At 43.0% G+C, this 11,631-nt stretch overlaps 1 protein-coding gene across 1 annotated transcript; it reads left to right on the top strand.

The window, feature by feature from the left end:
- The first annotated feature begins 7,451 nt into the window (after positions 1-7,451).
- Positions 7,452-11,193, top strand: adra2c (adrenoceptor alpha 2C). The gene has a single exon (XM_040186221.2). The coding sequence runs from the start codon at positions 8,412-8,414 to the stop codon at positions 9,765-9,767; it is 1,356 nt and encodes a 451-aa protein (XP_040042155.2). The 5' UTR covers positions 7,452-8,411; the 3' UTR covers positions 9,768-11,193.
- The last annotated feature ends 438 nt before the right edge of the window (positions 11,194-11,631 follow it).

Here is an 11,631-nt window from a genome sequence, read left to right as displayed (position 1 = left end):
GATGTGCAGATGGGAATGAAGGAGACAAACAAAAAGAGGTAGAGAGCGTGATGCAAACATGGACATCCACAGTGCTGTGAGTTCAGAGAACTCACAGGCTTTATATGGCAGCACGGGGACCATTAGTACACCATTAGGATACCATAGCATCAAAGAAGCACAATCCCAACGACTGTGTGAGTAAAAGGGCTTATTTCCTTTTTTTTTGCCTTCATCTGGACTCTAAGAGTGGTCCTAAAAGCCCATAAAGACTTGCACACAGCTCTTTTTTGTATGTATGTAAATAATGTATTTACCATAAAACTTATAATTGCACTGCAAGTTAAAGATAATTCCAGTCAATGATGACCGTTTTACAATAATTTGGGGCAAGGTTTTCATGAGTGCAAGCGTGTGCGCAAAAGAGGTGATGCAATTCCCTTCCAGACACCGGTCGTCTTTTAAATGAAATGACTCATATGTGTTGGTGCTGATTTTTGGAGGCGGTTGTGGCACACAGTGATAGCCTGCAATTATTTTTACGTGAGAGACTCTTCTCGTTATCTCTGGCTGTGAATTACAACTCGGAGGCTGACACTAACAGATTTAAGGACGGTGTTGCTCTTGATTACAGTTTGAACAAAATGGAAGAACCGGAAAACAAAAAAGTGTTAAATGTCTTAATGTTAATGTTTTATTGGGTAGGAAATTGAACACGCTTGTTAGCTACACAGACAGATACACACAACGTGGTTGATTACGACAACTCTATAATGCCCCTTAAAAATAGATCTGCTTGAGTCAGATGAACGGTTGAGAGATCACTAAATGTAATGCGAATACCATATTGATCAAAAAAGAGCTCTTTGATATAAAGATGGCAGCTATCAATCAATAACTGGCTATGTGGGTAACTGGCAGCAAATCAGTATAGTCAGTGGGATGCACGTAATTAGAGACATCAAAAGAGAGGGAGAGAGTGAGAGAGACCTGGTTCTTTCCTCACAAAGTGAAGTTTTAAAAGCCCCGTGTTGGGATTGTTCAGTTTGATTGTGTTTGCCTGATTTCCCTTTTTCACCATTGATCGTTATCAATTCTAATCCACTGTCAATCATTGGACTAGTACTTCACTGGTGTCTTTTAACAATCTGTCAAAGCTAGTAATTGGGTATTAAAGGCTTCCGGTGGGCTCAAGCAGAAAAAAAGTGTTTGTCAGTGTTTATTTGTGTGTTTTTGTGAGGCACAATTATCAGAGTGTGTGTGAGCAGAATTCAGGATGAATGCAAAAACACTCCACTGTATTTGTGTGAGTGGATGGCTGTGTGTATGCAATTTTGTGTGGCTGTGTGTGTATGTTTTGGTATAATCTTCATTTCATTACGCATCTGCAATTAAATTAGCCGTGCTCAGCTCCTGCCTCAGCGGTGAGAGGCTGCCGCCAGAGTTGAACTCCGTCAGGTCAACTGCAGGAAGTGTTTGTGTGTTAATTTGGCATCGTGTGTGGAGGGATCGCCTCTGGGTTAAATGAGTCTTCACATTGTGGTTCAGTTTGCTAATACCGGTAAACATAGGGTCAGCACCTTCGCATGACTTACAAATAGGCAGAAGCCCTGAACTTGTTTGTCTGGTTTCATGATCCATCCACAGATCTATTTACATGTATTGTGAATAGCACCGGAGTATTGAATATTGATGATGCAGGTGACAGCGTAGTTGCCGAAACGGCCGTAACATAACCTTCCAAGGTTACTTCCAAAACTTTCCAAGAAGAAACTTTTTTTGTATTCATCACAAAACTGCGATAATTCTGGCCCCTGGCTAGAATATTATTAGTCCCTCTATCATAAGGCTTCTGATCCATAAAGATCAGAGAGTGAAACACAATCACAAATATCAACAGGAGTGCAACAACGCTTTTGAATCACAGCAAGGGTTTGTTTGGTTACCGAAGCAATTTAGAAACACCACAACTTTTATCCGCAAGAAATTGTTAATAACGCATTTTTCTCTCACGTTCACATATAAATTGTTGACATTCAAAATGTTAAAATTAAATCTCCAATTAATCATATCTCACAAAACTTTGGCTTGTTTCATTGTTGCAAAAGACTCAACACGAGCAGGGATTTCTGCAAATTATTGTAGTGCAGTGTAGTTCTACATAATGACACTTTATAATCACTGGGAATGTTGTGAAAAAAAGACAAAATTCACTATAAAAAACATTAACTTCCAATAAAGTCTTCTCTTAATCATCACCTATAGTTTGTTATCATACAGAATTCATCATAATTGAATCCATTCAGGTCAAACTAAGAATGGAGACGAAACAAACAGGAATTTGCTTCGACAGCGGCTGTTTAACGCTCGCCTCACTCACTCCCTGCTTTCATCAAACAACACAATTCGTATTTTAACACAGGTACACATGTTCATACACATGGTTACACAATCCATTGTGCACTGTGGACGGTAGTGGGCACGATCGAATGGAGAGGCTGAGATGTCACGGCTGAAGCTGAAAAGAACCCACTGACAACACAAAGGCTGAGCCTGAGTTCAAATGAGTTGGCTCGTCGGCGCCTGTTCACAGCGCAGACTTAAAAGGCCTTGACGGCAGACTGTCTGCAGATGGAGAGTGTTTTCCAAACTTAAAGAAAATTTTGCTGCTTTGATTTACTACTAAATAAAGCATGTTTCCCGTGAGACAGAGATAAAGGGAGGAATGTGCATATACAACAAAGCAGGTGAAAGTTGAAAAAGTCTGCTCTTGCAACATCACTCTTTACAACATATGAGGATGTGTAATTATTTAATTCAAGGATGCTTATTCTGTGGTCATAAGGGGGGGAAAAAAGATCTTAGCGCAGCATTTTCGACCACTGGTAAAAGCTCCTCAGATACTTTATTAAAAGCAAAACAAGTGCCGGGTATTTGTAATCGACACCTTCAAGGAAACCAATCAAGTGCTTGACATGTTGCTCCAGGGTCTGATCCAGGGTGACTCTTTTCTGTAAACTCCCATCAGAACCACTGCAGGTTGAACAAGAACAAACAACCGGCCAAGTTGGTCAACCAGGACACAGACGCTGCATTTAGATTCAAATCAGAACACAATTCTGCGTCACTATGCATCAACGCATAATTTGACACTGAGAAAAGCTGTTGCTGTCAAGTACAACAGAAGGAAGACAGAGAAACCTAATAGTGTGCTTGTTTAATATACTTAGCTGCTTAGAAACCACTTTTTCAAAGACTTTGACTATAAAAGTCAAATTGGAAGTAGAGAAAGGGACAATAATTGATGTTTCTCAGGTGGTTGAATAACAGCTGGTGAGAAAAGAAACAAGGGGCGCGGCCATGACCCAAGAGAATTGTTTGCACAAAGAGACAATAAAATCAAGTTAAAATGTCAGCCTCCGTTGTGGAGAGGGACCAAACAATGAGAAGCTCACACTCTGCGAACCATTTCATGTTAACAATTGCTGCATGAAATGTGTGTGCCTGTAAGAATTATGCAAAGTGATGCGTGAAGGTCAACACGGGAGATGCTGACATTGCCCACTTTTTACTGTTCGTGGGGAATCTATATCGTTATTAATTAAGTTAACAGTTGGAACACCTCCGGGACTTGGATCTGTTGAATTATCAGTACAAATGATGAAAATTTACGAGCCTGATTTGATAGATAAAAACGGAACCAGGTGTCCCAGGGTACATTTTGGAATCAACGGGCACACAGCCATGTTGTGTACCAAGTGGCGGCTTCAGTATAGGTTGTTCGTAAAATTTTAAATAACATCTGCTGAGACATCACTTTTAAAGTCTGGGTTCGTCTTGATTCGGGTGAATTCAGCAACTGTAATAAACTCAATAAGATGTGTAAATGTGTAGATTTGTAGTGACCAGTAAATGAGGGGTTTGATGTTGAATCGTGATTTGGCTTAAACTGTCATGTGCATTGAACATGCTGTAAATCTTATACATGGTTCATTCTGCACACACAACCTCTATTGCCCCCTGGCCATCCTGCTCCCCCCAAGGTTTTATCCTTTTTATGCCAGTTGAAGGTTTCTTTTAGGAGGGTGGGGGCGGGGGGGTCTTTTCAGCGCCGATGAGACGGTTCCGGGTTGAGGATGTTGCATGTGTTCAGATTGTAAAGCCCTCATGATTTTTGGCTATAGAAAATGAATTCAATTGAATCACTTACAGTAACCCCAGACCATCTGGTCCTTAAATTATCACAAGTTTCACAGTGAAATAACTATGAATAACTTTGATCACCATGTGGCATGTGACCTGGACGTGTGTGTCTGACCAAATCCAAAGAAAGAAAAAAGAAAACCACCAGATACGGTTTTGTCCTGTGAGAACTTTAAGTGTAAGATAGACATAATTCCAAAAGTGTAGATATTACGTTTCATACATACTGCTAGTTAACTGATGATGAAAGGTTACTACTACCCTTTAAATGTGTGCGTCTCATCTTGAACTTAGATGTTTTTAACGCATGTTCCCTCTCCCAGTTCTTTTAAGCTTCACTTCACAACCTCGCTTCCCAAACGTTGCCTTTGCCTCACCAGGCTGTTAGGTGTTTCAGCTTTGTGGGCAGAGCAGAGGCATCAGCAATAGGATTATGCTGAAAAGCCAACCATCTTAAAGAAGGCAAAAGCTCTTGAAAAAATGCCTCGTGGTTACCGAAGGCTGTTAAATTATCCACCGACCAAAGTTTAAGAGGAGGAGGCCTTTTAATCCAAAAGGTGGGGTTATCTGCAGATGGTGCATTGCATATGCAGTCTGACTCCATATTTAATAGAATAGAAGAAAAAAAAATGCAGCAGTTTACTTTCCCAGCTGACAGGTTTGGCTCTGCTGAGCTCTTTGCTGGTAATGAATGGACGCCTTCAGGTGATTTACAGCTGTTCTTCACTTGGATTCATTTCTAAATCCCCATCACAGTTGTTGTCTGTAGGTAGCCTAACAATGAGGGGCATTGACACACAGGATAATGCATGAGTCACACATCTCCATCTCTATTGTTTCAGGATAGTATTATGCACATGTCTCTTGGTTGTTGATTCCATCTGTAAACCAGAACTAATGATGACTTCTCATAGTCAATGCATACTCCCTCCTGACATTTGATTCCTGTATAGATTTGTCTGTCCTCTCTCTGCGAATCTGTGACCTCTTCGAGTGACACTTCCCAGATGGTGTGCAGATCATGATGCAACACCTAGTCGACTGGTGTCGGTCTTTGTCTGGGATGCCATGTTTTTAACACATTCCTGCTGCGCCGAAGGCTCAAGTTGCCTGCAGATCTGCCACTTTGGCCCAACTGTCACTCAGATAGACAGTAACGACTTCGCTAGGTCACACGGTGCACATCCACTCATCTCAAGCAATTATAATTGGACAGCCAACCTTTCTTGGGACAGTTGCACAATCTGAAGACCCGTGTCTATGCCGTGCAGCAGTATATTGTGCTAAAGCAGACATAAAAGTATTTCATTAGACTGAAAGGGGACCATAAAGGCCATTCTAGATACATTATTGCATTATTATTGCATAATAAGCAGCCAGATTTTCCAAAAAAGCATGCAAAATGATTAATAAAAAGATTCTCAAAATGTATTTTCTCTTTTAGCGAGTGCTGAATCATTTAAAATTTGAACAAGCAAAGGGAGTTCTGTTTTCTGTTGTAATTATCGAGTGACTTTCTACATTAACATGGTTCTTATCCTAAATAATGAAGGTGTCATGCCAGAATGTGCACGTCATTCATTGTGCAAAAACAAATCCTCCATTTGGTTTTACTGTTTTTCCTCCAAGGTAATTTGTCATAGAAAGGAGATAGATACAAACATCCTGTTCTGTGAGGCGATACTAGTAGAGAGAAACTCCCCTGAGCTAGATGTTACTCCCCTGAACTATTCGTTTCTGGGTCTATAGTTGTCCTCCCAAGTAACAATGCCATTTGTCACTGTCAACAGCTGGTACAATACCTCCCTTCATGAGGGAGCCTCTATGGAAACTACTGTGCATTAATGAGGGTGGAGGAACTATGTAAGTGGCTGTCGTTGACTAGTGGGAGCTTTAATTTCTTTGGGGAATATGATTGGTTAGTATGTGCTTGATGTAGTATTGTGTTCTCATGTTGTGCATTCACGCACACCGTGCACATGAAAAGTTGACTCTCCCATTATGCCTTGAAGCGATTGTGAGGAGCGGTTTGGATGATGAAGCGTAATAACCAAAGTGCTTACTGTCCTGTATTTCATCAATCAACAAAAATCTCATTATGTTTAAACACACTAGCTTGAATACATTTCTCGAGCTCTTTTAGATGAACCTCATTAGGCAAAGGTTGATTTTCTCTTCCCCCGTTTATTAGAAATCTACAGTAGTCCAAGTTTTGAAATCTTCACAAATGCTGCAGTGCCTTTAAATAAAAGTACAAACCCCAACATCTCTAAACTTCAGGAGTAAACAAGGGAACCAATTTGAGCAACTGCAGTAACTGAACTAGAATAACAACAAATGCATCAGTAACAGCACAACAAGGGGGATCATTAAGTATTTCACTAGTTTTCAAAGGAGCTAAAAAAAAAAGAGTACAAAGCCTTGATTTAAAGAGATAAAAGTAATCAAAACAGTCTTCCTAGCGCCAAATGGCTTGCTTCTGGCCTGTTCTGTAGCAGAAGGATTCCACTTATTCCCTCTGAGCAGAGCACAATGCTGGGAACAAGAATAGAGCTCCATAATAGCTGAGATCGCTCACTGGTGCCCCAATTATATGGACAGAGCTGTTGCCCTGGGACATGACTTAATGACCATAATAAGGCTTGTCTGTCTGTTGAAAATCAGCTTAGAGTGCATCCACGCTGACCTACAGCATCACTCCAGCAATAGCTCAATTTAAAACAGGCAGCACGAGAAGGATCAGGGTGTTTTGGTGATATAGGTGCGGGGACACGTTGGGGACTCTCAGCAGTCCTGACGGCGCCTCTGGTTGACTTATCGGCCTTGATGGGGATCAATCCGGACTTGAGCATTTCTTTTGGCTGCGGCTGCTCTTTAATTCAGTATGGCTCAGCTGCTCTGTGATTAATGACAGGTACTTGGCTGGGAGACTGGTCAATAAAAGCACTGGTCCAGGAACTTAATACCAAGTTATAGGCCTGAAGGAGAAACCGGCTCCATGAGCACCACCCACGTTAGATGGTGTTGCAATGAGCAGAGTGGAAGGAAAAGTGAGCCCCAAAACTTTTTTTTTGTGGGGGGGGGGGGGGGGGGGCACGTTTGTCCTCCCGGGAAATCAAAAAAACAAATGTATCCTGACAAGATAACGTGGATGTAATGGATGATGCAGGACTTAAATGCCTGATAAAGCTTCCCCCTCCTCCTCCTCCTCCTCCTCAGGCGATAAATACAAGGTATACGCATTCACACTGCTTTCAGTCCCAGACGATTCAAGTGCTTCTTGGCTCCAACAGAACACGACAACTACACTAAGTACCATCCCTCTGTTCGTCTCATCACCGCAACACAAACACAACAGTGGTGAGGGGGGGGGAAGTATCCTCTGCAAGGTCACAGCAACGTGCGTCCTCGCGATGGCTGCGGGCGTTCATGAATGTGCGCCGCGAGGGCTTCTCTGCGGGGGCTGCTGTTACAATACTGACCTCCAGTGTGCGCACGGACGGAGCGAGCGGGTCGTCCTCGTTGAGTGTCTCCGCAGTTGTCACTCATCTCCGACTCTGTCCATTAGGGAAGGGCGCACGCCCGCTTTTTCGTATCTGGCTGCTGAAACAGACCCTGAAAAGTCCGCTCGGCGAGGGGAGCCGGTCAGCTGCGCGCCACTCACCCTGACACTGCAGATGGGACTGGACGGGCGCAGAAAGTCCCACGCTGATTTAGTTTAAGGTGGCTAAATCACCGATCAACTTTCGCTCGTCTCATCTCTTCCAATAGTCGCCTATTTCCTCTCCGCTGAGGAGCAAGTTCTTGGTAGGTTGGTTTTTTTTTTTAAAGGAAAAAAAAAAAGGAGACACGTGGTAGTTACAAACCCTTCTCAGGACGCAGCGGGGACGCGGAGGAGGAGGAGGAGAGAGATGCGGGCGCAGTCAGGATGGAAGAGGACGCATTGAGGAGGGAGTCCGCTCCCCAACTATGGAGATTCTACTGCGGAGCAGCCGCGCTCTTTTGGAATAAGGGCTTAATAATGCGTTATCTGCTTTTCTCCCTCTTGTTTTCCAAAGGACACACTTGCATGCAGGAAAGAGCAATATCGCAGGTGAGGGGAGAAGAACAACCCGATTTGCAGTAGATTTCTGTAGTGAAAGACGCACGGAGGTCTTTATGCGATGCTTCTATAAAATATTCACATTTTACTTAAATTAAAATCATATCTTTACTATTATTAACTCAAAATGGATTTTTTGAATATCTCCATCCTGGAGGATGGTATGAATGCAGAAAACATCTCCTCTAATGTTACCTCCCAGAGCAAGTACAGCCAGCTGGCCATCTGGGGACTGGCAGGACTTGTCAGTTTTCTGATTTTGTTTACAATAGTCGGGAATGTCTTGGTTGTTATTGCCGTTTTAACAAGCCGAGCTCTGAAACCGCCCCAGAATCTCTTTCTCGTGTCCCTGGCCAGTGCGGACATCCTGGTGGCCACCCTGGTCATGCCTTTTTCTCTGGCAAATGAACTCATGGGTTACTGGTTTTTTGGAAAAATCTGGTGCGACATCTACCTGGCTCTGGACGTTTTATTCTGCACCTCTTCAATTGTTCACCTGTGTGCTATCAGTTTGGACAGGTACTGGTCGGTGACACAGGCGGTAGAGTACAACCTAAAGAGAACGCCTAAAAGAGTTAAAGGGATGATCGTGGTGGTGTGGCTGATCTCGGCCGTCATCTCCTTCCCGCCGCTGATATCAATGGACAGGAGCAGCAGCGAGGACAGTCCTCAGTGCATCCTGAACGATGAGACCTGGTACATCCTCTACTCCAGTATTGGCTCATTCTTTGCCCCCTGTGTCATCATGATCCTGGTCTATATTCGAATCTACCAAGTTGCGAAGACCAGGACCAGAACAATGTCAGGGAAGAAAAGGGATGTGGACTCGCCGTTGGAGAATGGGATGGAGCAAGCCGAGCCCGGCCGAGGAGGTTCGTTGAAGTCCAGCAAGGAGGAGAGCATCAAGGAGCAGGAACGTGGGAACGGACACTGCAAGGAGCAGGCCGTCCGATCCCCTCTACCAAACGAGCCCAAACGTCCGCCGACAGACCACGACGACGACTTCGAAGACAGCAGCTCGTCAGACGAGAAACCCAAGAAAGGTTCCGCTTCCTCCAAACATCAACACACAGACGACAGAAAAGACAGGAAGTCCAGCCGAAAAAGCAGCTCGGCCTCTAAATACTCGAGCAGGAAGTCTCGTGCCAGCTCCAAGTCCATGGAGCTGTTCTCATCTCGCCGGAAACGCCGGAGCACCGTCAACAGGAAGAAAGTCTCCGCCGCTCGCGAGAAGCGCTTCACCTTCGTCCTCGCCGTCGTCATGGGTGTTTTCGTTCTGTGTTGGTTCCCGTTCTTCTTCTCCTACAGCCTACATGGGATCTGCCGGGAACCGTGCCAGATCCCCGAGACGCTGTTCAAATTCTTTTTCTGGATCGGATACGTTAACAGCTCGTTGAACCCGGTCATCTACACCATCTTTAACCAGGACTTCCGCAGAGCCTTCCAGAAGATCCTCTGTAAGTCGTGGAAACGCTCTTTCTGAATGCTTCCTGCACGGACGGGGTTTGTAAAAGACATTTTATCTAGCTGGCACAATTTCTAACTGCGATAAGATGGTAGTGCTGTCCCGGAGGGCTTCTCACGATTGAATGTTCAGGGATTGTACTAGAAATGAAGAGAGGATTGATCAACGGTGCAGAAAAAAGGTTAACAGTGCAAGCTGCTGTTCAAAGAGGGGACTTTCATCCGACGCCCCTCAGGCAGCCGTTGGACTCTGAAAAGGCTTACGGCTCGTTTCCACCTCCTCATTGACTCCTTCTCCCTTTGCTGAAATACAACAAACCCACTCGAAACAGTTACTGTGAGCACAGTGGTTGAGCATGGATGAACCGCTGTGAAAGTAAAGGCTTTTAAGAGACACTAGATTTAAATGTGACCTCATTCATGTACATTATATGCAGGCCCTGACGATCTGCATACAACCGTTGCTTGTGACATTAGATAGTGGGATCCATTCTCGCTCTCTGCCTCTCACTCCGTTTTGTCTACCTTTCTATGAAATCATAGTCTCAACATATGGACCAATGGGACGAAGGGGCTCCTTGCTTACTGTTTCAGTAGCAAAAAAGATGAACTAAAATCATAAAACAAAGACTCACTCTTGATAACTATAAAGTCATGTTTCTGCATAAGGGTTTTATGTGGGCCAAACATGTCAGAACCACAGTGGAAACTTTTTATCAGGATGTGTGTTTTGTGTGAACTTGTACATGATGCTTGGACTTAGTGTTGATACAGTAGCATGTGGCCCTGTGAGAAGATAGAGGGACTACAGAGGTACTGCTGAGGCAAATGGCCACCTGCTGAAGTGTTCACTGTGTGTGTGTGTGTGTGCGCGTGTGTGTTGAAGACAAAGTGTATAACAGTAAAATCTCCATGGCTATCAATTGAGTTGGAGAGTGTATCGCATCTCATCCAGACTGCCAAATAGTGATTGTCTGTGTGTGTGTGTGTGTGTGTGTGTGTGAGTAAGGCTGCATTCTCAAAAGGTCTTAATCTTCCTCATCAAGTGTCTTTCTATTGTCCACTATGCGTCTTTTCTCTCCCTAACAGCCACAAAAAGCACTTGACCACAGAAAACCACCACCCTAAAGTCTGCAGCTCACACATACATTATTAAACAAACAAAGACATACAATTACGTATTTCATCTTTACAGTTCAAAGATGTATAGCCATAAGGGCTAATGCTTTTTCATGTGTAAATAGAAACAGAACAAAGTGCAGTATTATTGTGTAATACACATGTATCAATATGCTTAAAATGTATTGTTTGTGTAATGAACAACGCTTTGAAAGATTTTCATGTTACATCAACCTCTGTCCTTTTCTAAAAGAGCCAGTGTTTACTTCCTTCTGCTTTGAGCACATTCAAGAGATCAAATAAAGAGATTCAACAGTTGAAGAAAATTGCAAGATTTCACGACTGCATTCTTCATTACTGTATGTTTGTGTAAATGCATGTATATATATATATATATAAAGTTATAAGTTAGTTATATAAGTTAACGTGTTATTACCGGGTTAAGAGATTACTTAATTCATTAATAGTTTCCCCTTTTATACAATTATTTTATTGCACAATAAAGTAATTGTATATTGTTTATAAAGGGAAACTAATTCAACAAAATGATTAAAAAAGCATTCATGCATGGATAAATCGGCTGTGCATTAACAAATACAGGGCTGTGATACTGGTCTACAATAAATCAGACTTTAATTGTTGCACGTTACACACCCGTTACACAGGACAAGTGAGTGGGGGACTAAAATCATGTGTTGAATTTCAACAATCATCAAAGCTACAAAGTTCCATTTACAGATATAAGCACCAAAACCGGCAACAAC

The sequence above is a fragment of the Gasterosteus aculeatus genome, chromosome 9 (assembly GCF_964276395.1).
Source record: "Gasterosteus aculeatus chromosome 9, fGasAcu3.hap1.1, whole genome shotgun sequence".
Taxonomy (NCBI): Eukaryota; Metazoa; Chordata; class Actinopteri; order Perciformes; family Gasterosteidae; genus Gasterosteus; species Gasterosteus aculeatus.
The sequence above is the reverse complement of the archived record's forward strand: the minus strand, read 5'-3'. Positions and strand labels throughout refer to the sequence as shown.